This window comes from Oncorhynchus gorbuscha, linkage group LG19 (assembly GCF_021184085.1).
Source record: "Oncorhynchus gorbuscha isolate QuinsamMale2020 ecotype Even-year linkage group LG19, OgorEven_v1.0, whole genome shotgun sequence".
Taxonomy (NCBI): Eukaryota; Metazoa; Chordata; class Actinopteri; order Salmoniformes; family Salmonidae; genus Oncorhynchus; species Oncorhynchus gorbuscha.
This window is the reverse complement of record NC_060191.1, coordinates 36,889,139-36,917,102: the sequence shown is the minus strand read 5'-3', so window position 1 is coordinate 36,917,102 and position 27,964 is coordinate 36,889,139. Positions and strand designations below refer to the sequence as shown.

General features: G+C 42.8%; 1 protein-coding gene across 8 annotated transcripts; it reads left to right on the top strand.

Moving 5' to 3' along the window:
* On the top strand, nt 1–24,034 carry LOC124005839 (mRNA decay activator protein ZFP36L1-like). Of its 8 annotated transcripts, none has more exons than XM_046315455.1 (4): nt 1–88; nt 337–428; nt 511–569; nt 17,748–20,043. In XM_046315455.1, the coding sequence occupies exon 4, from the start codon at nt 17,889–17,891 to the stop codon at nt 18,867–18,869; it is 981 nt and encodes a 326-aa protein (XP_046171411.1). In that variant the 5' UTR covers nt 1–88; nt 337–428; nt 511–569; nt 17,748–17,888; the 3' UTR covers nt 18,870–20,043. The 8 variants fall into 8 exon arrangements, with proteins under 8 accessions (XP_046171411.1, XP_046171410.1, XP_046171413.1 ...); XM_046315454.1 differs by having other exon boundaries at nt 17,745–20,043; XM_046315457.1 differs by having other exon boundaries at nt 11–92; nt 17,745–20,043.
* The last annotated feature ends 3,930 nt before the right edge of the window (nt 24,035–27,964 follow it).

The following is a 27,964-nucleotide window of genomic DNA, read 5'->3' as shown; positions in this document are numbered from 1 at the left end:
CTCCTTCGCAGTTTCCGTAATCAGGAAGTAACGCTTTGTTTACATCGCGGGCAAGTTAGGGGAAAATACCTCAAACCAGAGCTGTACAGTAGGTATTCTGTTGGATTTACATGCGTTACCAATATATGATCGTGTTGATTGCACATAGACAGCAAATGAGTTTGTAACTTAGAAGAAAGCATTGCCCGCAGTATCAAGCACTAATTTAGCTAACGTTAGCTGGATGTTGTCCCCCAATGTACCAGGATCATTTAGCAAGCATGTTGTGTTCGTTTGTCAGTTCAGCTAGAGAACCTTGCCTAGGATTTTGTATTAAGAGTAACATTTTAATTTCAGACATGTCCGACGACGTACTCTTTGCGTTCCTACACCTAGAGATGGTGTCCCATATTTACAAAGACCAAGCCTCAAGAGGGGAAATGGACAAGGTAACGTTAGGTTAAGCTCGTAACGTCACACATGACATCCACCCGACATACACATCGAACTATTTATGTTTTCTTTCCACAGGATAGTGTGTTCACTCTGGAAGGCATGGGCTTCAGAGTAGGACACAGGCTTAGAGAAAGGTAGGACAACAGTTTTCACTATTGCATATGCCCAGTTGTACTGTATTTCAGTTTGACCTAAGTTCCACCTTTAAGTACTTTAGTATGAGTTTACCTGACTGAAATGTTGTTACCTAAATGGCATGCTCAATATACAGCACCAGTCAACAGTTGGAACACACCTACTCATTCCAGGGTTTTTCTTTATTTTTGCTGTTTTCTACCTTGCAGAATAATAGTGAAAATACATCAAAACTATGAAATAACACACATGAAATCATGTAGTAACCAAAAAGGTGATTTTCATATTTATCCCATGTTGTTTCATTGGCTCTTTGTTGACTCTTTGTTGACACATAGTTGTGGGCAAAAAAAAAAAAAAATTGTTGCCACTAGAGGGTAGTCTCTGCAAAATACTCTTCTGACAGCAAGCAGGTGAATTGTGTCAGTGCATTTACCTTTGAAAAGAGAGCCCAGTTGAACATTATAGCAGTGATATCCAGCTCTCAAGTCGACTCTGTTATTATCTTGGGATATGATCTGTCTGCCCTACCCTGCATCAAAAGCAATACATTTAAGACCTGGATTGAAGATGATGTTTGTACAAAATTATACTTTAAAGGGGCACTCTGCAGTTGCTACATTTTTGTACTTGTGAATGATATGTACCTATATATAATAATATAGTATAATTTATAAATGCCTCAGCACAGTTCAACTGTTGTACCCCTTACAGAACCCAAAATATAAGATTATTTTACCCCAATGTTTGTAAATAAAGTAAACGTAAACAAACACTATATAGCCTTAACTTAAAACTATAATTTGTTATGGTCAGTCCTTGCATCCATAGCTTTATCTATGATTTTCAGAGTGGTTCCATTTCTCCAGCCCATCCCCTCAGCTTTTTACCAAAACGGGCTGAGAGTACACTTTGTTATTATTACAACTACTGATTGCCGCTTTAAAACATTGTTTGATCTAGTTTGGTACTTCCTGAAAACAGGAACTTACCTCATCTCTTACTGTTCCATGAAAATGTTTTATGGATTGAAATGCATAATTCTGTTCTGTTTACGATCAGTGCCTCAGGCTCTAGAAAGGCTCTGTGTTCAGCTTTCAACATTTCAAAGGGAGAGCCACCTACAGCCAAAACCTCTGTTTTGTATGAAATTGTGCTTACATTTTTTTTGGCTAGTCAGTATAGAAAAATTATGATTTACAATGACGGCCTACCCCGGCCAAACCATAACCCAGACGGCGCTAGGCCAATTGTATGCTGCTATATGGGACGCCCAATCACGACCGGGTTGTGATACAGCCTGGAATCGAACCAGAGTCTGTAGTGGCGCCTCTAGCACTGAGATGCAGTGCCTTAGAACACTGCGCCACTCGGGAGCCCCAACAGGACATGATTGATCTATTTGGCACAAAACTTTGTGATGGTCAAAATGGCATATTGTTAAATACAGAGCAACAGCATTAGCCTAGGTTAGATAAATCCTCTTCTAGTTTTTTACTTGTCCGGGGACTTTTAAGAGGAAGGAGGATGTATGTAGGCTATGTGACTGGAGTGTGTCCCAGATATCCATTCCCTTGTGATCTTGGCTTCATTCATTTTGACATCAAGCAGAATATTTTACAGTACAAACCCATTAAATATTCAACATGGAAACCTCTCCCTACCTCTGATGATAGGTTTTGTACCCTTTTCAAAGACCCTGTCCTCTTCCTGATTTTGACATATCAGTCAAGTCAGGTTTATTAGTGCTCTCTTAAAACCAGCTTTATTAGACTGACACATCTGTTACGTAATTCTCTGTAAGATTTTGGCTTTGGTTCACGTTACTTGGAAATGTCTTGCCTTGCCCTTTTTAAGGAAAGGCATTCTTAGGATAAAGGGATTTGTCAGTACCTCCAAAACCAAAACTTGTATTGCTCCCCTCAACATAGCCAAAGATCGATCATTCCTTCACCTTAACGCGTCTTAAATCACCGTATCCAAGCACATAGTCCACCTCGCCACACCGGCACCTTCGCTTAAATGCCTTCTTTTCCCCCTTTGATGGAAAGAAACAAATACAGAATGCTTTGGCTTTAAACTAAGATGCACAAAGGAGAACGTAGGGCAAGACTACCCGGGGTGAGCCATTCACCGGCTCTCTTTGTGGAGATCTTTTACTTTGCCACAGGGAGAAGTAAATAAATGCTCTGAGCCAGATCTCCAGCTGTCTCACTTCTCCTTTCTAAAGCCATAAAAAGAGAGGCTGGAGCGAGGCGGTGTCTACTCCTCCATTCTAAAGCAGAGAATTAACTATGGCCAACTTCAAACGCCCCTTCTGGTCTGAATGTATGTTCAAGTCAACATCCTCCACAGTTCCACCTCTTAATTTCTTGTCCTTCCATTCTTTTATTTTCCTTCTGATGCAGTTCTCTGTTTTATTTGTTGTTTTTTTTTTTGGGGGGGGGGGGGGTGTTTCCCCAAGCATAACCACCTGTGCTGGAGCGCTTTCTTCCCTCAAATAAAATAAAAAAAACTTCCTGTGTCGTGTACTGTTACTGTTTTATATTTCTACCATCTAGAGTTGTAGTGAATGTATTTCAGAGTTTTTTTCTTTTTTTTTCAGGAAACCGGTTCAAAGACCTATGCAATTTTTACTACCATGGTTGTTGTATTATGCGTACCTGTACTTTAATAGCTGTTATGGTCTTTAATTGTATGTTTTTTTTTCCCCCTCCAAATAAAGATCTTTTTTTTTAACTCTTCAATATATTAATCATGCCCACTGTGAAAAAAAGTGGCACACTATCTTGTGATGTAGAAGTTAGACTGACTCAACATGCAGAAAGCTAGGAGGCTGGCAGTGAGCCGAGTGTAATACACAGTGACCCTCCATTGTCCGTATGGCATTGTAATATTTTCAGAATTAACTTCTGTAATGTTTGCAACACTGATACCGAGCTCTTCTTTTCTGACCATGAAAGGGAGTCCTGGGAGAAGTGAAAGGAAAACATTTTTTTTTTTTTAAGGGAAGATTATATGAATTGCAAAAAAAAACACAAAAAAAACATTACATTTACCAAAGTCAGTGGGACAGAGACGATCTGGCTGACAGCATAAGGATCCTCTTCTCCAAACTGCAGTAAAATGGTCTCTGTCTCCAGAGCTTGATTGTGCTGGAGCAGTGAGCTTGTGGATAAGAGTGGGCAGGGAGCCAGCTGCTGCCCTGCATAGCGCTGCATGGCGTTCCCAGGCCTTCCCTGCATCACAATGTAATCAATAAAGTTACAAGAGGGGAAGAGGGGATTCTTTGGTTGTCCCACCACCCCTCCTGCACCCCCCCTCCCCCAGACCCAGCCTGTAGAAAACACTCTCCTCATCATTCTCCTTTTCTCCTTCCTTTCTCCTCCCCCTCCTTCATCAGTAACCTCTTCACACACACACACACACACACACTCATTTATCGTTAGAATTTGGATGATTTAATCTAAGTATGGGAACCAGAGCCCTGAAAACCGTCTGCAGCTGGGGAGTGAATGAGTGAACAACGTACTTCTGACACAAAAGCAGCCCCCCTTCCTACACCCACTGCCCCATAGCTGCAGGCTTTACTGATTTGTGCTGCCGTCACAAGTTCTCTCAAGATTCCACTCTTTGCTCAAGGCAAAAGAGAGATGCAGAGAATACATTTTTTGTTGATGCTCATAGCTATGTTATTACACATCTCTCTGAATTCAGTGTATTTGTATCTAATGATATTTCTTAGATTTTCTCTTCCAGTCACTATACTGACAGTAAAACAAGATGAGTTGCATCTTGATTCAATTAATAAACTAAATATTTAACAAATACTCATATCAAAATGTTGAAAGCTACATCAGAGAGGCTAATTTTGCAAGAGTAGTTTACGGTATGCAGAAAGATTTCTGTTCTTCAAACAGCTTAACTGTGTTATCCTGTTTGCAGCGTAGAGGGCTATATAACCCACATCATTGCTCCAGGTTTACCTCAAACTGTTTGCCATTTGCACTCTCCAAATTACTTTCCACCCATTGTTTCTCCAATAAATCATCCAGAAGGTTGGAATGAGGGAATGGGTGGTGGGTGAGTATGGGGTCCATATCTCCAGGGAAGTAACAATAACTTTTAATTTACCACTCTTTCCTCAAAAGGGAAGATATGACCATTTCTTTGTGGGTGAGAGAGGAAATCTGGCTGCAATACCAGGACGTCTGGGGAACTTTTTTCTCTTTTGCCGTTAGTGAAAGGATTTACATTTTTTTTTTTTTGTACGAGCTTGTGGCTAATCACTTCCCCCAGATAAAGCCCCTCTCTTGATTAATAGACAGGCAGAGACCATAGGAGGTTATCAAGGGGATAGGAAGGCAGGTCTTAGAGGGGGGGAGGGGGTTACCTGAGAAAAGCTTCGGAAAAGATTGTGTGGGCTGGGGTTAGTGTGGCAGTTCACTAATCAAAGGGTTCTGTTGCCGTTACAAAAACCTGCCCAGCCAAAGCCTGTGTTGTCAGACATCACTTCAGGCTATTCAAATGGGTAGATTGGTCTGTAGATTATTTGGGAATTACATTGCTAAATTCAGTTAAAACAGTATTAACCAATCCCAACACTGATTTCTCCCCCACAACAAATCTTTATCACCTGATGCATTTTGGGCCAACCAGTCACATGTAGGCTACTAAACCGACTCAAGCTAATGGGATTGTTTTGCCTTTACACAAGCTGAAAAGCTAATCGTGCCACTGCTAGGAATTGACAGAAAAGAGTTGTTTAGAATGACATTGTTTTCCTGAATCTTAGCTCTCGCACTATAAAGTTGTAGTCTTCGTTGTCATGAGCCACACGGGTTTGTTTACGTTGAACTGGGGTGGGGTCGCGTTAGAATCCCCCGGATTAAAGAGCACCTTTCTTTCAAATAAACCTTATAAGCGCCACTTTCTCAACTCCCGGACTGCAGTCACGCACACACACACACACACACCCTCCCTGACCTGACTCCGGTGCCAAGGTAATGCGGCAGACCTTGTGGGTTTTGGGTTTCACATAGCTCAGGGCTAACTTAATGGATTGTTTGGACAAATCAGACACTTTCCTTTGTTTTTGTCCTTCAGGAAGACAATGCCCCAAATGCCAATGGCTAAGAAAGCTATGTCCAACTGGTATTTCATTAGAATGCCCATTTGGAACCTTCACAATTAGTTTAGCCTGCATGTATGCTGTGCTGTTAGGGAGGGATGTCTCAAAGCATTTGCAATGGTGACTTTTGAGGTTTGCCATTACTGGCTTCGAGGAGGCTATGTCGTTAACTGTTCGTGACACACAAAGGCTGATAACAAAACAAACGGTCTACCTCACCTTTCCCCACCACAACCTAATGAATTGTCTAATCCTTGGGACCAAAACTATTTACTATACCTACATTACGCGATATAACATTCGTTAAAGCTCTTAGTGGTTGAGAGTAAATGAACAGCTACCTGGACTTTCTGCTTTTCATCCTCTACCTACTTGTCAACACGAATTGAATGTGAGATTGTGTTGTACATGTACATAGCACTTTAATTAATCACCTCACCAAATCTACATGTACATATTTTACCTCAATCAATCGCCCCAACTACCTCGTACCCCAGTACACTGACTGTACCGGTACTCCTTGTATATGGGGCGGCAGGTAGCCTAGTGGTTAGAGCGTTGGACTAGTAACCGAAAGGTTGCAAGATCAGATCCCTAGCTGACAAGGTAAAAATCTGCCGTTCTGCCCCTGAACAAGGCAGTTTAACCCACTGTTCCTAGGCTTTCATTGAAAATAAGAATTTGTTCTTAACTGACTTGCCTGGTTAAATAAAGGTAAAAAATATATATATAGTCTATAAATAGGCTCGTTGTTTTATTGGGTCACTTTTCATATCTATTTGTTAATTATTTTATTTTTTAACTGCGTCGCAGGGAAAGGGCTCGTAAGTAAGCATTTCATGGGAAAGTCTACACTTGCTGTATTCGGCACATGTGAAAAATACAATTTGATTTGAAGTACTGTTAGTGTAATAGAATGTACAGAATGTATACTATATCTGGCCTCAGTGTGTCTGCAGCTTGAAAACATTCTATAGTGTCTTGTTAAATTCTCATTCTATTTGTTGCCTAACTTGCCAGCTCTGACCTACAGTATATTGATTTTCCACAGGCCATGGTTCACTGCGACAGGCCCTCCCCTCACCAGAGTACTCACTGGGTCATGAGGGCTATCGGGGCACATGCTGCCCTCGGGATCAAACCTTTAGGCAGACAGATTAAAAAGGAGAGATTGGGTGGTTCTGCCCTCTCACCTTCCAAACCAGCTCATCATGGTAGAAATGCAGGTGTGTGGGCTTGCTCAACCTTTAAAATCAACAGTTTGATTTAAATCACGAGAATAAAGAATCCCTGCCTGTGCCATTAAACCCCTACAACTCATCCAGAACGCCGCAGCCCGTCTAGTGTTCAACCTTCCCAAGTTCTCTCACGTCACCCCGCTCCTCCGCTCTCTCCACTGGCTTCCAGTTGAAGCTCGCATCCGCTACAAGACCATGGTGCTTGCCTACGGAGCTGTGAGGGGAACGGCACCTCAGTACCTCCAGGCTCTGATCAGGCCCTACACCCAAATAAGGGCACTGCGTTCATCCACCTCTGGCCTGCTCGTCTCCCTACCACTGAGGAAGTACAGTTCCCGCTCAGCCCAGTCAAAACTGTTCGCTGCTCTGGCTCCCCAATGGTGGAACAAACTCCCTCACGACGCCAGGACAGCGGAGTCAATCACCACCTTCCGGAGACACCTGAAACCCCACCTCTTTAAGGAATACTTAGGATAGGATAAAGTAATCCTTCTCACCCCCCTTAAAATATTTAGATGCACTATTGTAAAGTGGCTGTTCCACTGGATGTCATAAGGTGAATGCACCAATTTGTAAGTCGCTCTGGATAAGAGCGTCTGCTAAATGACTTAAATGTAAATGTAAATGTAAATATTTGTGTATAACCACCAAATATGTCATTTTTTTCTCTCTCTGCCTCATACAAAGTTATCGCAGGGCTGTATGCATTTCATTTGCTTCAACATTGTCATTTGTGTTTTGTTTGCAGAGCAGCACAACAGACACCTTCCCTGTCTCATCTCAGAACTGACACAGTCCTCAGTAGAAAGTAGATAGCCACATCCCCTAAACCCATAGAAGAGTTACTCTTGCTTATCCTTCAATGTTTACCTAATGAAATGTCATGTCAGTGGTAATCCGGGCATTCGTGACCAGTCGACCCCCATCGTGTCCTTCACAGCTGTCTCACCCCATGTCATCGCTGCTGGGATCCAATGGGCTACCCCCCAACAATAATGACCCCTTTGTCCAACCCCTTTACCTCCTCCTCTACCCCAACCCTCCCACCTCCACCCATTTGGCCTCTCCCCAGTCACAGAGCATTTGTTTGCCTGTCTTTGACTCTAATGGATGCCTTTTTGCCTTCCATCTCTCTCCATGACTGGCCTTGTACCTTTGCCCCTTTGTGCGGGAGCACCACCGCACTTTTTTGTGTTTAATTGAATCAACAGGATTGCTGTTTCAAGGAACGGAATGGCAGGGTGGGGGAAGTCCAAGGGTGGGGAAGAGGCCACCTGTGCGGTACCTGCTGAGCATGCCTGATGGGTGTCAGGGCCTCTGCGTTGGGCTAAATTAAGCCTGTGTGTATTTTGCTAACACTAATGGGACCCAGATGAATAGAGGAGGCTGACTGTTTTTCTAGTGTAGGGTGAGCAAGGAGAAAGATCCACTGGTGAACTCATTACCATGACCCGAGTGAGTTTTTTTTCCCCCTTTCTGGCCACACTGATTAATCCTGGGTTATGAAGGTAAACATAGAAAATATGTGACCGAATTACGATCTGTGTTTGTTATTAGGAGTAATTGAGGATAGAATACAATCGAACCATCTGTTTTTGAGTGTCAATGGAAAGTTTGAACAACTATTGACTTTCCTTTGTGAAAGCAATATTACAACCCTTCAGTAGCAACACTTCACATTATGCTTTGGGAAATTAAGCATATCATGACATACTCACCAACATGAAACAACATGAAATTTGTCCAACAATACGTGCGGCTCCTATAAAACTATTTTTTTTCCCATAGGGTCAGCCTTGCTTGGCTTTAACAGTGAGGGGATACGGAACCAAACAACAATCTCAACAACAGTAGGCCAATAAAGCAACTGAAACAAACATCGACTCAAACAGACACATAAAACCGTGATTTTCATGAAGGCCTGGCAGAAACCTGGAAGTTGGGAAATGGTTAGCCAGCTAGCGGCCTGTTGATGCCTAATCATCTCAACATGTTCTGACCGAGAGCCCATCTGCCTTACCTCTGCCTGGGGGTTGGCTGGAGGTTTGGGTGGAGCGCACACCTCCCCCTCCACCGCCTCCCTCCTCCCCATCCGCCTCTCTGTCCATACCCTCAGGATTCACAAATCAGCCCAGTAACCAGATTATTTGTCAAGTGGCCTTAAGGAGGAACAAACAACAGAGCCTAAAGAGAGGGTGAGGTGTGGGACTGTTTTAGATTTTGGAGTTGTTCAAATTGGTGACCTACGTAGTGCTGGGGGTAGAGCAACACAGGATTGTGGGGGAGGGGATCTGTCTCTTTTTCTAAGCATCCCCTCAGCCATACATTTTGTATGTAGGCTTCTTTAGAAATTGTTATTGCGGGAAAGTAATGCTGACGGAATACAAAACTGTGGTGCTTTGCGGAAAAGTGCTGAAATACTAACAAGGAAATTCCTTCGGTCTGAGATGCAGATAACGAAATATAACTCACTCTGTCTCTCTCACTAATTACTATAATAAATGGTCAAATGTCTTTATGAAAGAACAGTTTGTGTTCTCTCATGGCAGTGTGACATCGGATTCCTGCCCCAGCCCCCATGTGATTGTACCGATAACAGGGAACTCTGAAATGTCATATCACTCTAACCTGGGTTTCTCCCCCATCCATTTCCACTCTGAACCAGCCAAGCTATTTTGCTCCCCCGTGGAAGGACATTATATTCCAAAACAATACCAAGCACTAAGAGGTAGTTTTAGAAAAGCTTTACAATTGGGAGCGATGGGTGATGGGGAAACGCACAAAAATGGTGTCCCTGCCGTTTAGGATTAACTTGCATATCTATATCTCATACATTCCATCGGTACATCCGGCATTCTTTCCGGTTGACTGGCAGTAATAGTATTCCATTTCAGGACTCATACTAATACCTTATCACAACGGAAATTGATGAACATTTTATGGTAAACAAATCTTTGCAAACCATCTAATCCGTATTGATTATATTCCTACAAAAAAGAGAGAGAGGAAAAATCCAAGATGCCCAACTAGCTACTTTTACAAAAAAAAAAACGGCATTTTATTTGATACAACCCCATATCCTTCAGAAGTGAATACAGGTAACTGCCAAAACAAAGGAAAAACAAACATAAAATGTCTTAATAGGGCTTTAGGCCACCGTGGGCCGCCAGAACAGCTTCATTGCACCTTGGCATAGATTCTACAAGTGTCTGGAACTCTACTGGAGGGATGTGACGCCATTCTCCAACAAGAAATGACATCACTTGTTATTTTGTTGATGGTGGTGGAAAACGGTGTCTCAGGCGCCGCTCCAGAATCTCCCATAGGTGTCCAATTGGGTTGAGATCTGGTGACTAAACTGACACACACGCACCCTTTAACCCCACTATGCTTCTTTGAGACCCCTCTTTCAAAGTCTCTGACATTTCTTCTTCTAGCCATGGAAGCCAAAATAATGGGCAACTAGGCATTTTTATGCATGACCCTAAGCATGATGGGATGTTAATTGCACCTCTGATTCAGTGGGGTTGGGTTAAATGCGGAAGACAAATTTCGCTTGAATGCATATCAGTTGTGCATCTGACTAGGTACCAGGTACCCCCTTTCCCTAATTGACTCTGGAACCACACCTGTGTGGAAGCACCTGCTTTCAATATACTTTGCATCCCTCATTTACTCGAAATGTTTCCTTTATTTTGACAGTTTCTGTACATTTAGAGTCATTAACAACTTTTGTTCTATACCATTTCTTTACAATTCTATACCATCTATTTCCCTCATTGAGCATGAGCCTCAGCACGGTACTGTAGCTGGATTATTTCCTTTAGAAGAGGAGCCCCTCTACAGAGCAGTGGTGGTGGAGGTGGACTGTTTGTTCACGTGACGGATAATCACAATCGCTGTGCTCAGGCATGCACAGCCAGTCGCTCCTCAGCCGGGAGGCCAGCCCTAATTAGAGCAAGCCCTAAAGTTTGTTATGATTGGACGGCCGTGGTGAAAGGGAAGGAGCGGGAGACTGAAAGAGAGGGGGAGGGGAGGGGAGGGGGAGGGGGCTTGTTCACTGCGAGCAGATGTTCAGCAGCGTCCAAATAACTCCCGGGGCCTTCAGAAAATCCCTCACCGGCATAGCAATGCAGCACCCTCAAGCCTCGTTCAATGGGGTTTTGTACAACAGGACGTGTTTAAAAAAAAAAACATTTCCCTCCACCCTTTCCTCCCCTCTCCCATCTCCCATTATGCACCCACATTTCCATGCTTTTGAATGGCCATTAAATAGTGGCCATAAAGGGGGCCAGCAGGGGCAGCCTTTGAAAGCGTATCTGCCTGATGTGAGGTAAGATAGGGCCCCCGGCGGGGAGCGGGACAGAGCGGACGGCGTGTGGAACACAAGGGCCTTCCTGTGGAAAATAGAAAACAGGCCCTCTGAGAAATGAAGAAAAGCACTGTCTCCCCTCTCATATCCAAAGATTAAAAGAAAAGATTTTTCCACTCTCACTCTACCTCCATTCTCCCATGAGTAAGGGGTTTGTGGCTAGGTTGTTGCAGCTGGTGTATGTCAACATATTAAAGCCAAGGCTCAAATGATATACTGACTCTTCACGAGTAAATGAAAATGTCCACAAAAATGAAGAGGTCAGGTCAGTATTGTCACTAAATGATTTTCAGTGATCTAAAAAGCATCACTTGATTAAAACGTTGCTCTGAAATCATACTCTATTAGATATTTATACATTTTCCTGACATTACTGCAGATTGTGTGTTTGTTCCAATGCATTGTGGGAAACGTGTTTCATGCCCTTTCTGGTCCTTTTGCTATACTAGGCCTTTAACAACCGAGCTGACCCCTTGGATCGAGTTGCCAAGTACATGCCATTTGGACCCCTCACCATGACCTGCCATTCCCTAATGCTCTTTCAAAAACTCCACGTTTGTGAAGAGAGCATGCTGAGTAGTTTAAGGCCCAAATGCCTCATGTGGTTTTGCAATTATATCTGGCTAAACAAATCCAGTGAGAAGGACCATCAGAAATCAATCTTCCTCCATCCTCCCTTGTGTTTTATCTCATTGCCTGCACTGGATGGCACATCCTCTAACAACAAACCAGAGTGATTCTTGATAACTCATCCATAACCCCTGGGCAAACTTTGGAGTATTGCCAAACGTTCATTATCTTGTATATGGTTGTGGTTTTCTGGAGACCCGATCTGTCGGTCGAGCCGTTTGTTTGTGTCGGGGTAACCAGACTCCTCTCTGCTCCAGGGCTGGGGCTGATTAAAGTACACCCCCCCCCACCACCACCACCACCACCACCCTCCCACCCACCCATATCCCCTCAGCCTGTTCAGTGTCATACACTCTCATGCTCCCAAACATAGACACAAACACACACCAACACCTTGGCAAGAGAGGTTGTGGTGGGGAGGGTTTTTACCTGTCATTCTGTCCTGACAGAGTGAATACCTCCCCTCAGGATGAGAGGTTGTTTTGGCTTGTCTTAAGTAGAGGTGTATCACCTGCTATTGGCATCCCCTCAGGATCTCTCTGGCAGTTAACACTATCCATGGTTAACGCTGCGCACTACTCTCTTACAGAAGAAGGTCTTTAGACACCCCGCTAACATTACAATCCATAAAATACTACAGTTGGTTATCATCAAATCTTTGGCATAGCCATTTACAGTATTTTTACCCAATCCGACATAGAAACCACTGTTCACTCACAGCATTATGCTACAGTATTTGAACTATCGCTTTGGCTACCTGAGCACAAGCTGGCTCTCCGGTGTTCAGGCACAGATGTATGGTATCAAACAGTGGACATCAGTGTGTGTGACACGTAATAACACGCAGTGGGGTTCATCACCTGCAAATGAAATCACAACAGATTTGCATTGGAGAGGACAAACAAACGGGGCGACTCGCTGTCACAGGGCTGTGTGCAAATGGCCCAGAGCCGAAGATCATGGGAGCCTGAAAGAGTAGGCTACAGGTGGTGCGCCTCTGATTCCAGGCCCAGACTGTTGTTGTTTGTCTCATTAGCAATGAAGTAGGACTACGACTTGAAATAGGCCACACAGAACAATATGAAGGAGACTCATCAAAAGGCCTAGGGACGCACTAGATAGAGCTGCCAGAGTATAGAACTGGTTGAGGGACTGTTATGTCCAACATACTTGATACAGAATATTCAAGATTTCCAGAAACATACTTAAGTAATAAGGCCCGAGGGGGTATGGTATATGGCCAATATACCATGGCTAAGGGCTGTTCTTATGCACGATGCACCGCAGAGTGGTGTATTGGCTATCTACTATACCCCCTCAGGCCTTATTGCATAAGTATGTTCCTGGAAATCTTGAATATTCTGTACCAATTAAGTTGGACATGACAGTCCCTCAGTCAATATACCACGACTAAGGGCTGTATCCAGGCACTCCGTGGTGCGTTGTGCCTAAGAACAGCCCTTAGCCATGGTATATTGGCTATATACCAGAAATCCCAGAGGTGCCTTTTTTCTATTATAAACTGGTTAACAACATAATTACAACAGTAAACAAGTAGCTTTGCGTCATACCTGTGATATATTTAAGCAATAAGGACCGAGGGGTTGTGGTATATTACATTTACATTTAAGTCATTTAGCAGACGCTCTTATCCAGAGCGACTTACAAATTGGATATGGTCAATACACCACAGCTAAGGGCTGTTCTTAAGCACGATGCAATGTGGAGTGCCTAGATATAGCCTTTAGCCGTGGTATATTGCTGTGGTATAACATGGCTTTCAGCCAATCAGCATTCAGGGTTCGAACCACCCAGTTTATAATGTCTGATATACCACGGCTGTCAGCCAATCAGCATCCATGACCCAAACTTCCCAGTTTATAAAGAGAAAAAAAACTGGCCATTTTGCATCACAACAGTGGAAATTATTTTTAGAGTAGATGAATCATGTGTATTGGTGGGTATTACACTTGAAATATGTTTTATTTAACCTTTATCTAACTAGGCAAGTCAGTGAAGAACACGTTCTTATTTACAATGACGGCCAAACCCTAATCACATCCCACAGGTATGCTCTCTCTCACACACACACACACACACACACACACACACACACACACACACACACACACACACACACACACACACACACACACACACACACACCACCATCACTCAGGAGAAGAGTTTTGGGACTGGGCTCATCAGTGCCTCCTGACACTCTTCCCCCTAAACAATCACACCATACCCTTCCCCCAGTCCCTTCCAGTCAAACCACTCCCCTTCACATCTTCAATGGGGGAGGAAGGCATTGTTAGCCCCAAAACATCTTACTCATTATGCACTAAAGCCCTATTAACCAAGCTGACCTAAAAGAGGCAAGGATGCACATCCACCTCTTCTCCCGGCCTTCTCTTCCTAGCCACACAAAACTCACCCACTCCCCCTGCTTTTGGACAACATTGCATCAAACATAGAAGCCCTTAATGCTCCGCTTATACTCACAGATTGATGTTTACCACACTCAAATGGTCTTTAGACCAGACGGTTTGGAGGTCTTGTCTGTGAGGTGTTTGCATTTGTCATGGTCCACATAATCTATTCGACAGCTAGCACAGTGGTCAGGGCTGTTCCCTTAAGCCCTATGTTTTTCGGTCCTCTTTTAATGGAAACCAGAGTCATGGGTTATTTCACTGTGATTATAGAACAGCAACTTCATTTTTGAACGGTTAAAATATTGCAGAATCACAATTTTCTTCCGTTTCCTATTCTTTGCGTTTGGCTCCAGAATTTGAAAACAGTCGTTCTTCTTCGTCTTACCAGGGCACATCACAATAGACATTGATAACGTACCAAAAATCTTTAATACCACTTTAATAAAGCATTACATTAAATTATGGTAATGAGGCTTAATTTCTTAATTGTTGTGACATTCATTTTTGGTTTTCTTTCAAATTGTTTTTACAATTGATACTGGGGGGGATAGAGGAGCCTGTTTTGAACTCTGCTATAGTTTCCTTCATCTCACAAAGAGGACCTTTGATTAAAATGTGCTGCTGTTTCGAGAGGGCACAAACCATTGAGCTTTGGGCAAAACCAAAACAAAGCTTTTCTTTCGGCATTGTCCTGTGCTCAAGTTATGTTACTGAAAGACCTTAAGTGCATGGACATAAGACCTAAGTCAGCTTGTTCACAAGTGCCCTTGTGTCTCCAAAAGCCCCTTTGGCCTAACTTAACCCTCTGTCTACCCTCTATTCCTCCTCCTCAGTCTGTTCTCCTTTCCCTCAACAAGGTGCGATGCTCAGTATAGCAAAAGGGGACCATAATGTGAACTAACAAGTTGTCACTGACTACATACTAAGAGAGATTGGGACAATGGGATAAGACTGCAATTGATAGGATCTTGCAACAGTTTCTTAGTGTTGAACATCCAAGATCATAAACTATATGTCTGCCAAACATCCCCAGGACCATCTCCACTCACGCTACGTCACCCCTGCCTGCCTTCCGTCACCTCCAGGCATCATTGGCTTTAATGTCTGTATCCCTGGCCTGGGGTGAAAACATTCAACACCTTCCACCTCTGAAATCAAAGGCCTTTTTCCAGGAGGCCTGTCGTCTCTGTATGTTTGAGCTCCAGTGGCTGATGCTACTGGTGGGCTCTGCCTGGTCTAGCCAACACTCGTTTATCTGACCAGGACCATAACTCCCCCGTGATCATGACATCAAGGTACTTCAAGATCCTCCTCCATATGGACACACACTCACAACGGGTTTGATGTTTTAATTGGGTGAGCCTTGAGGATGAAACTATATATTGATGTGTAGTATGAGATTTCCATACGTTAAACATGTAGGCTACAGACTCCACAAGTGAGAAGGTTTGTGACTATAGCATGGGCTTCTGAGTGGCGCAGGGGTCTAAGGCACTGCATCTCAGTGCAAGAGGCGTTACTAAAGTCCCTGGTTTGAATCCAAGCTGTATCACATCCGGCCGTGATTGGGAGTTTCATAGGGCGGTGCACAATTGGCCCAGCGTAGTCCAGGTTTGGCCGGGGTAGGCTGTCATTTTAAATAAGAATTTGTTTTTAACTGACTGACGGTTTAAAAAGCATTGCCATGCTGGCCAATGTGGCCATGCATTTGAATGAGCAGGTTATGGACACAACTTCGTGTTTGGATTCATTACATGTGTTCTTGGATGGTATGCAGAATGCTGATATTTTACATGAGGTTCTGTTGCTCATTGCAATGCACTGACATTGGTTTGAATTGCTACATTGCTATTGCATCCTATCATCTGCTCATTGATATTTATGTGAGGAGAAAAGCGCACCAACTTCATCATCTTGTCCAATTCGACCGTGAATAATGATGTGCTTGTGGCTTCTGGCTTCATCAAACTGCAACATATATCTGGCGTCTTTTGAGAAACGTATTCACTCAAAATCCAAAATGGATTGTACGGGAGAAATGTTATGTTGTCCAATATTGATGTTCATCAAAATGTTATTTGTTGTTGTGTTGTGCTGTATTGCCTGACTGGTATGCATCCAACTACTCGGCTGCACGGTGGGCCATACAGAGGGATGAGAGTTGGTGCGGGGGGGTGTGGCTATCGTATACAGAGTAGAGTTAAAACCACACGTGGACCAACACACGATTTGCAGTTCGTACAGGAAACTTAGAAAAGTTTGACAACTGGAGCGAACATACTTCCCCGTGTGTCCACGATGGAACCCCATCTCAAGAAAATGCCATACGCGCTTAATACATTTCTTGATTTGGAAGAGGTTATGTGCAAGGTAATTTTGATGATTTTTATACCATTAAAAATAGCTACTTAGTTAGCAAGTCTATGTTGCACAAATCAACGGATGCCTTGTAAATTCTCAAAATCCTGCATTCTATATCCATAGTTTCGCTATATACCTAAATTAGTTCAACTTGCCAACCAGTCGATTTCGAATGAATACCGGTAGTGAGTGAATTTGCAATGATGCATTTTGGAACTGCAATATGGAGCCATTTGTTTTCATTTTGCAAGTTCAGTCCTCAGCTAGTGGTGTGGTATCTTTTGGGTTCGTGATATCATGTTAGCTAGCTATGTTAGACGCAAATTGTCTGCCATATTTTCTAACATAATCTATGCATATAGTCGTGCAACTGCTAGTGACGCTAAGAAATTGCATCTTGTCATTAATTGACGTGCGTTAAGAACTTGTTTCACTAGAAATGACTCAAACTATTGTTGGTTAACACTAGCTCGATTGCTCTTCAACTAAACATTCGTTTCCAACATACAATTGAAGCTTTCAGTGCACAAGCTAAACGTGGAGTGCCGATTTTATCCATGTGTAGATTAACCAACGTGCATTTCAACTACTTTTTGTGCGCGCTTCAAAATGGTATTAGCTAGCTATAGTAACGATATTCTGCTAACTGAATCCAAGCAACTAGCTAGAGGTAATAGCAAAACTGAGAATTTTAATTCGCTAATGTAAGTATAATCAATAAGTATAAAGTGTAATCCTTGCCAAGTTTATCATGCTCATGTTAGGCCTTTGGACAGAATAGAACAGTCTCAGTTGATTGACTGTGCTAAGTTTCCCTTGGTTTTTTGCTATTTCCTGTCATTGTTTGTATGTAGAAGTGGGTCCTCCAGATGAAGTTAACATGAGATGCTGTTCTTGGCTTAACATGGTTTGTTGTCTAAAGAAAACTAGTCATCTTTTTGTTTTGAAAATGTAGATGTATGTATAAGTTGTTGTTTTTTCTCCCCTTTTTCTTACTGTCTATTCAGCAGCTTCTGAGCCTGGACCTCCGGGACGCATCCAAGCAGTCAACATTCCCAGTGAGACCTGTTGGTTACAATAAGCCCTGGACCCCATGTTCCCTCTCTGCATCTAGCTCTGCCCTCTCTACTCACTCCACAGAAAGTGCAACCATGACCTCCAGCCACTGGGGGCAGAACACAGAGGCCTCACTCCCATCAAGATTGAAGATGTCATTCTGGGCTGAGCGCTCGGTCAGCATGGTGGAGCCCAGCACGTGCACCCTGGGCTGGGCCTCTACAGAGCCTAAACAGCCCCCAGCCTCCCCTACTGGTGGCCCTGTCTCTGGGTCTCCCACCTCCTCACGCTATAAGACTGAACTCTGCCGCACCTTTGCTGAGAGTGGCATCTGTAAGTACGGGGGGAAGTGCCAGTTTGCCCACGGCTTTGATGAGATGCGTGACCTCAACAGACACCCCAGGTACAAGACTGAGCCGTGTCGCACCTTCCACACCATTGGCTTCTGTCCTTACGGCATCCGCTGCCACTTTGTTCATAACAATGAGGACGACCTGGGCCCTGGTCCTGCCAGACCTGGGCCTGGTCCTCAAACCCCCCGAACCAGGCGACCCCCTCTACTTAGGCAGAGCTTCAGCTTCGGAGGTTTCCCCTCCGCCCCTACACAGCCCCTGGAGCACTCCCTCCCCCACCCCTTCCTCCTTGTGCCTTCAGTCTCCCCTCCCACCTCATCTGACATAACCGACCTGCTCTCCCACACCTTCTCTGAGGTGGGCTGTGTCTTTGAGCCGGCCCATGAACTCCAGTCTCAGTTTCTTCCCTCTCCTGACTCAGGCTGTTCCCTCTGTGGGCTGTCCCCTGTGCCTTCCCAGAACCCCTGTACCTTATCAGAGGGCTGCAGCCTGCAGCCGAGCCAGAGTCCCCCCTGTGGGCCTGCTCTCAGGGCCAGGAGCCTCTCCTATACCTCCCTGTCTGACCACGAGGGTGGGTGTGGCAGCTCAGCCAGCAGCCTCAGTGGGTCTGACTCCTCTGGTCCAGATGGGTCTGGTCGGCGGCTGCCTATCTTCAGCCAGCTCTCAGTGCCTGACGAGGGCTTCAGCAGCGAGTTCTGCAGCGGCACTAGCTTTTTCCTCTAGGTAGGACTTGCGTCTTTTTTTTTTTTTTTTTTTTTTTTTAGAACCATGACAGCATACTATTGTGTACCTAATGTATTTTTACGGGCAGATGCTTGACGCAGAAATGTGCTTCAGTTAAGCTCAAACGAAATTAAGCTGTACAATTTTGAGGTACAAGTTGACAACAAGGCAAGGTGCCAGAGTTGCATTGCACTGACTATTTTGGAGAGAGAGAAATTGTGTAATCAATGTTATTGCCCATGGAAGTCCTCCATTCCTGCAGTTGTAAGAAGTGAACTAGTCATGTCAATGACAGTTTGAGAAGCAATTCATGAATCTTAGAATGTAAAAAAAAAAAAAAAAGCCAAAGACAAGGACACAATGCATCTCTGCCAAGTTAGATTTACCCCTATGAATGTTGGTTGACTATTGTGATATTTGTTTCTTTATTGTACACTGTTCTTCTGACTGGGCTTAAGAAATGGACCTTTCCAAAAACCCACTAGTTTTTTTTAAATGACTTCAGTGCCTGTAAACTTTTACAGTTTCTTTTATTTTTTATGTTGTTGTTGGAAACTGCAATTTTCATTGTTAGTTGCAGGGGGACCTTGGATTTTTTTTCTTCTCTATTTTAGATCAAAGCTTAAATTGGTTTCTTAACTTTACTTAGCAAGGTGGCTTGTGAGAATGAATAATTGTTTTCTCACTTGTTTCTGTAATCTCTGCAAATGTTTGAAGTTGTATGAAGACGTTCTGAAGACGCACCGAAAGTGTATGTCCCTTGTGTGGTAGACTCTGCACGTAATCCCCCGATGAGCAGAAAAATACATGTGCATGGCAAAGTGATATGATTCAACTGGGTTGCCGTTGGAATCTGATTCTATTGAGTTGGACCTAAACGGCACCTGGTTCAGTAGATTGAATCGTAGTGTCTTTCTAGAAGTCCTTGGGGCGATCTAATGGTAGATGGTTTGTATCTGAAATGTTTTGGTAGTTGGTTCTGAGAGTGGGTGCTTTTTTTTTGTATTTAAATACCTTTTTGACCAACATGTTTCAAGCTTGTTTAGTGATAATGGAGAATCTTTAGTAAATTAAGTTTAATTTATTTTAATGTATTTATAGAACTTTTTGAGTTTGTATCAAGTTTAATATATTTTTGTTGTTGTACTGGAAATAAACTTTTTTTTAAACATTGTTTAATCTTACAATTAATGTATTTCCTCTGCCTTCAAGGTGGTTGGGGGAATCTGCCCACAATAGTGGCTTCTGTGAAATGCAGCACTACATTTACAAAGACTGAATTTGTCATGGAGCTGTTGTTGTTTTTGCATAATATCGACCAAATCCCCAAATGAACATCAGCCTCTTCAAATTCTGCTGAGTCGCACCAAATAACTTGTGTATAGCACACTGAGAAACTTTTGGTTTGTATGCCGACAGCATCCTGTCGCTCTAACCTTGTTAGAACACAGCTACACTGATTTTATTTGGAACTTGTTTCAATGTAAAGCAGCTCAGTAGAAACACGACCCACAGATTTATCTGTTGGCTACTGTAATGGGACTACTCTTCTATAGTTAGTCCTTTTGTTATTCAGAGTGTGTGGGGAGTTTGTGTGTATAGGGTGGCCAAGCGGATCAGATTTCATATGAAGATAAGATGGCTTTTGTTTCATCCCTAATCTTTACACCCCTCTGCTCACTCCCTGCATAGCAACAAAACTGAATGCCTTCAGATGACAGCTGACGCCTGGCCAAACCACTGCTGTGCCGTTTGTGGGGCTGCTATTTTTAAAGATGACGACAAGCTAATAGTTGCTCAATGTGAAACGGAGTGACACACAATCTCTACTTGAGTTACTCTAGGAGCAGTTAGGCTTCCATCTCCCTTGAGACAATGACTTTAAATGACCATGTTGAATGATACCCAATAAGTGTTCACCATCTTTAATAGGTTGATCAGTTTCCCTCTATCTCCAGTGCGCTTCATCTGTCATCGCAATGACAAAGAATCGGAGCACAATAACATATTTAAGTCAACCCACAGCACCGTTAGTGGTTCGCGGTTCAGTAATGAGAAACTGATAGTTCATCATTCCCTTGTCAGCGTGACAATGGGATGGGGTGGCTTCCATTGAGGAAGGCGTGGCCGGGAATGGGTTAAAAATGTTGCCTGTTCTCCATTGTTGGACGGGTGATTCTCCCACGTCGAGCCCAGTGAGTTTGTACAAAGACGGGCGCATTCTCACACAGCCACGGATCATCTGGTGGACGGAGCAGATGGCTACCTTCACGGGTCAAACATATGCTCCTGGATAGAAAGGAATATATTTTAGAGGGAGGAGAGGTTAATGTGTCCATGCCTCTCAGCACTAAGAAGGGCTGGGGGGAAAGGTCTAAACGTTAATTAATACAGAAAGTTTTCCAGTGGCTCACCCTGAAAGGCCTGGTGTATCCTTGTGGATGCTGCTGTTTTTTGTTGTTGTTGCTGGGAAAAGTTATTTTCTGTTACTGCTACTTTACTTGTGGTGTTTCATTGCGGGAAAAGCCTCCTGGTCACAATTGCTTGTAACGTTACTTGGCACCCTATTGACGTGCTCAGAAAGTGAGCTGAAACGTCTGTATATTTCCAAGCCATGGAAGAGCTTCACCTGTTATATTTTTAGTCAAGGCTATTTTCCACTGTTCTCAGCATGTCTGTGTTATTTTTAGTGCTGCATTGATATTGATTACTACATTGTTGTGTTCGGAGCTTGCAAGAAAGGCATTTCACTGTACTTTTTAAACATTAATTTTGTTCTTCTTTGCACATAAAATAGTAAGGATGTTCGCCACCAGAGGTCAGTAAAGGCTTGTTTAGTCTGATCTACACTGCTACTGATTTTGCTGTGCCTTGGGCCTAAAAGAGAAAATCAACTGCATCTAGGGATCAGCATTTACATGTTCACCAATGCAAAGCATACACTTACTGTTGTGTATATATAATTGATATATGATAATTTGCTTACAGCTGGTTGTGGTTCAGTGAACTTTACATGCCCACATGGGTATGTTTTTGATTTATGGGGATTTTTGCATATGGATAGTATTTCTGTTATCTCTTGATCTGTTTATGGCACATTCTGAAATTATTTAAATATCTAAAAGGTAACTATTTTAGTAAAGCATGTTGAAAGAATATATCATGTTGAAATTACTCACAACCCAACACTTTTGTATGTGCTCTAGAGTCGCACAGTTCCCCTTTATAACAGTACATACGCTCCACCAATGGAATTCACCTTTGGGTAAAGCACGACTGGTACTAAAGCAACACCCGGGCTCTGACTTTTAGCCATATATGTATATTTTGCTACTTCCTGTCACATCCCATCACATGATTGGTCAGTATGGTGGCGGTTAATGATCCTCTGAGCCCTGTCCAGTTGGTGCCAGCCTGGCGCTCACAGACCCCATTGCCTTAGTTTCACTTCCTCTTCCTGCTCTGCTCACTTCCCCTCACGGACACGCACCACAGGATCACAAAAGAGGAAGTGGCCTAGGTCATCACCATAGCTCAGACAAAGATGGTGGATAAATGAAGATAGTTCACTCAGGCCGTATCCCTGCAAAAAAATGTCAGTTCCTGTCTTCTTAAAAGGTGTCTCTCCCATAGACACCAACGCGATAGCATCTGGGTCTGGTCTACTTAGTTCATTGACTTCCATTGAAACAGAAAAAATGAGGGAGTGGGATATCTCGCTTTGTCTTCCGTCTCTGGCTCAGCTATTTGCAATGTCTTGGTTTTATAGACCAAGAGGATATACAGGCTTCGCAGTGAAATGCTGTTTTAGACCATCAGTCAACACACTAGTCATGGCTGGAGGTCTCTTTCTGAGTTGTCCTTTTGTGTTATTCCTGTGAATCCCAACCAAATACCAGAGGCACCTCCCAAGTTAGTTTGTGTACCGGATGTCAATAAGTGTGGCCTTTTTCTGCACCTTGAAAATAATGTAACAGGGTAGGAACCAAACTTAGGTCAGTGTTTTCCCTGGGACCCTAATTAGTGGTAAACAAATCATGCCTTAGACCACTTCAGGTGAGAGCTTTCAACTGAATGTCAAATGTAGAGTATGTGTTGTTGATGTACAAGTCCATTACTTGAATGAGGGCAACCATTTTAGAGAGTAAATATTAGGGGTGTGGTCAATTGTACTGAGAAGGTATGGGTTGAATTTGGTTATCAGTGTTTATTTAAGTTTGACAAATTCACAAATGTTTATTTACAATGTATGCCAATGCATTCTTTGGAGAGACTCAGATGGGGGTCCCAGCAGTGGTTTGAATCCAACTTCTCAATATCAAATCATTTTTGGGTAACAATTAAATACCTTACTGTGATTGGTTTCAATTAAAGTGGTAAAAAAAAAATGCTTCTTAGCAAAGAGCAATTTCTCAAGCAGGAATTTTGCCAGGACTGTCTAGGAGTGTCTGAGTGGGGAGGGGAGACTGAAAACTAGGTGTTATTGACAGAGGTTTGAAACTTTCTTTCTTATTGGTCTAATGACTAATTTACGTCCTGGTGATGTCACCAGGCAGGCCAAAACTCCACCCCATCAAAACAGGAAGAAACGGGAAGAAATTATATTTTACAATTTCGCAGTAGTATTCCAACCTCATAGTGTGGAAATGTATATAAAACACAGGAAATCACATTTTTGACTGCGCTGGGCCTTTAAAGGGAAACTCCACTCAAAAAACATATTTTCATATTTTTTTCCTTAGTCCACTCTTACAGTCCTAACATGTTTTGCTGTCACGTTTTCACGATATTGGACTTTCAAGAAGCAAAGTGTCAATGACCACATCACCATGTCGTGTATTTAAATTGCTATATTATTTACTGTTTATGTTTAAAATGGAGTGGCTAACTGAGTTCTCTCTTCTTTCATCAGAACTTGTCACTGTTTTTGGTAACCCAAAGGAAACCTGGTGAAGAACTGTGGAGATGAGATGAAGGGCAGTGGCCTGTCATGGAAAAACATCCCCCCAAAAATCTAAATATCAGCAGCAGTGGCGCTTTCTTGTGAAAGCCTTATGTTCCACGGGACGGTTGAGCTAACGTAGGCTAATGTGATTAGCATGAGGTTATAAGAAACAAACAAAAATCCCAGTACATAGACATATCTGTGTGTAGAAAGCGTAAATTCTTGTTAATCTAACAGTACTGTCCAATTTACAGTAGCTATTACAGTGAAATAATACCATGCTATTGTTTGAGGAGAGAGCACAATTATGAACTTGAAAATGTATGAATAAACCAATTAGGCACATTTGAGCAGTCTTGATACAACATTTTGAATAGATATGCAAGAGTTCACTGGATCACTCTAAAACTTTGCACATACAGTGCTGCCATCTAGAGGCCAACGTCTAAATTGTGCCTGGGCTAGAATAATTCATTATGCCCATTCAAATCAAATCAAATCAAATTTTATTTGTCACATACACATGGTTAGCAGATGTTAATGCGAGTGTAGCGAAATGCTTGTGCTTCTAGTTCCGACAATGCAGTGATAACCAACATTCTCTTGCATTTCAAAGACGATGGTACAAAAAAAACTTTTTTTTTTCTTTGTATTATCTTTTACCAGATCTAATGTGTTTTATTCTACAACATTTGTTTCACATTTCCACAAACGTCAAAGTGTTTCCTTTCAAATGGTATCAAGAATATGCATATCCTTGCTTCAGGGCCTGAGCTACAGGCAGTTAGATTTGGCTACGTCATTTCAAGCGAAAACATTTTTTTTTAAAGGGGGTGGATCCTTAAGCGGTAAGTAATGTTTCTCGTAATGTTCTGAGGCCTGCAAAAAAATTGAATGTTGAATCTTTCATTGCAAATCCATATTGCTGAATGATTCCCAAGACTAAGATTGTTACAAATGAGTGTGTTCACTGTAACCAAAAAGAGAGAGCTTAATTTCCAAGGAATATCTTGTCAGTATTCTCAGTTATCCGGGTTGACATGGTCATTTATCAATATCAGCGGAAGGATCTGGACAACGGGCCTGTTGATACAGAGAGAAAACGGAAATGTTTTTTTTCCAGTGGACTCCACGATGCTCCACTTGAATAGATAAGTGAGTGAAGCTTCCTGGGTGACGCAAACCTTTTTTTTTGTTGCAAACATTTGCAGTTCTGAGAATTTCATGGGACAAATGGGGGTACGTGTTGTTGTCAGCAATTACCACTGGGGATACATTAAGTCGTAGTGAATTGAGATCAACCAAATAATGCATTTTTGAGTTAACTTTCCATGTTGTGTTAGTCACGCTCATGTCACTCTCCAATTATTTTACACAGCCACTTTAGCCAGTGTGTGCAAGCGCCGCCGGTAATGGCAGCGAACTCACAGCGAGTGAATTGGATTGACTTATTTTGAAACCCAACGGAAGTTCATTCACATGTTCATAGTTCAAAGTGTACCTACTTTATACTTTGAAAACCACAAATATTTAGCTTTTCAGAGTTTCCTCACATCAGATGTACACGCACAGTAGTGTACAATACATTGAGAACACCTTTTTAATATTGAGTTGCAACCCCCTTTTGCCCTCAGAACAGCCTCAATTCGCCGGGCCATGGACTCTACAAGGTGTCAAGTGTTCCTAGAGGGACACTGGTCCATGATAACTCCAATGCTTCCCACAGTTGTATCAAGTTGGCGGGATGTCCTTTGGGTGGTGAACCATTCCTGATACACACGGGAAACTGTTGAGCGTGGAAAACCCAGCAGCGTTGCAGTTCTTGACACAACCCGGTGTACCTAGCAACTCCTCATACCCCGTTCAAAGGCACTTAAATCTTTTGTCTTGCACATACCCCCTCTGAATGGCCCACATACACAATCCATGTCTCAATTGTGTCATGGCCTCAAAATCCTTCTTTAACCTGTCTCCTCCTCTTCATCTACGCTGATTAAAGTGGATCATAGCTTTCACCTGGATTCACCTGGTCAGTCGATGTCAAGGAAAGAGCAGGTGTTCCTAATGTTTTGTACACTCAGTGTAGCATTCTATTATTGAATGATGTGTATAGCCAAAGGGGGTAGATAGGGTTCAGTGGCTAACCTCTGCTTCAGAGGAGGGTGTTTACTGTAAAATGCAGATTAGGGATAACCAGAACCCTCAGATCCATTCAACGGGGCCGGGAATGGTGTGTGAGCCATTCGTCTTGGGTAACAAATTCATGATTTGAAATATCCTCACATTATGGTCAACTTTTTCAACCCATGACCTGTGCTGTACTTGAAAACATTCCCCGAATGTACAGGAGTTGACTTTCACCTTGCCCACGTAGTTTTCCCTAAGAGATGCAGCTAGGGATAGGCTAGTGTGTGTGTGTGTGTGTGTGTGTGTGTGTGTGTGTGTGTGTGTGTGTGTGTGTGTGTGTGTGTGTGTGTGTGTGTGTGTGTGTGTGTGTGTGTGTGTGTGTGTGTGTGTGTGTGTGTGTGTGTGTGTGTGTGTGTGTGCGCGTGTGCGCGTGCGTATTCTTGCATGAAAGTGTGTGTGTGTGAGGAGATTACGAGAGCGGGGGCTCACAGGGCAGCTCTGTTCTGAATGGCCACCCTTGTGGTTCTCTCATGCCAGCTCCATTTCCCACAGGCCTCTTAGAGTTTACATCTCTCTGGTGACGGTGGGGTTGGAGAGGGAGCAGTGGGGAAAGCTCAGCTTTTCTTTCTGTTTTTGTGGCTCTGACTCTTCTTACTACATGTGTGGATTTGTCCCATTGCTGCAGGCACTCTGACAAGAAAAAAAGAAAAAAACATTTTTGTTCCCTAAATGCTTCTAAAAACACGTGTGGGTTTTGCAACACACGTTGTTGTCAGTTAGATTTATCCCTGAGTCAGTTCGAACTCTCCCACACTGCTTTTTCCCAGTTGTGTAAGATATGTCTGTACACAGTAACCTGGATGTATGTGAGGATTTTGTCAACATGCCCTTTTGTAAAGGGGTGAATTTCATATTTGGGAGGATGGTACATTTTGTGCCACACTGTTTATGTATGAAAAGAGGATAAACAGTTTTGTGAACCTTATCCTCTAGTGTAATTTGTTAGCGTTTAATATCGAGGTGGCCAATGTATTTTGTAAAGCAAGTGGCTGATAGCACAAACTCTGGAAGTTTCCCACTGGGCACAGACGTCAGTTCAACACCTAGCTTTGATTTGAATTTGGTTGAGTTGTCAACTAATGTGAATTCAACGTGAAATCAACCAAACATTTCACCCTGTCATTGGATTTAGGATAAAAGTTAGGTGAAAAAAATAGGAAATTCCTTTACGTTGATGACTTTTTGCAAATCCAATCAGTTGTCCACGTTAATCCAGCGTCATCACAATACATTTTTTAATTTAAATGATGTGGAAACAACATTGATTCAACCAGTTTTTACCCAGTGGGTTGTTTGGTTAGAATGTGGGTGTTCATATTATTTTTTTTTAAAGTAAAACTCCAATGATAACAAAAGGTAGGGTGGTTCAAGCCTGAGAACATCTGTGAAATCTTGAAGACATTGCCCAGATATTAGACGTGTGCTTAAACTCTTTTCAAATGTTTCATCCTAGTTTACGCACTGCAGCAAATATTTTTATGAATCGACCAAACTCCTTTATCGGGCAATGTTTGTTACCTTGGAGAAATAAAGTGGCAGCGGTTTGATGTGTGGAATGGTGAACGTGAGTGTTTTCAGATGTGTGTGTGTGTGTGTGGACAAATGTGGCTTTAATATTTCAATGTGAACCTTTAACATGGGCTCCTGGACTTATGGTCCTTACATGGCAATCGGAATGACTTGGACGATGATACATTTATGAACTAATAGATACCAAATGTATATCCATTTGGCAGCAACCTTTCATAGTCATGACAGTATGTGATGATGTATTGTTTCAAAAACAATTGTATCTTTGAGACTTCTCCAGCACAGGGAAACCACCTAGTTCATTGCGAAAGCTAGCCTGGGTTGTGTAAGCCAGTGATGTAAGTCGAACACTGCCTAGCAAAGGCAATAATGCTTGGCTGGGCAGACGTATTGTTTGGACAGGAGTGTGTCACTGTATAAACTGAAACATGTC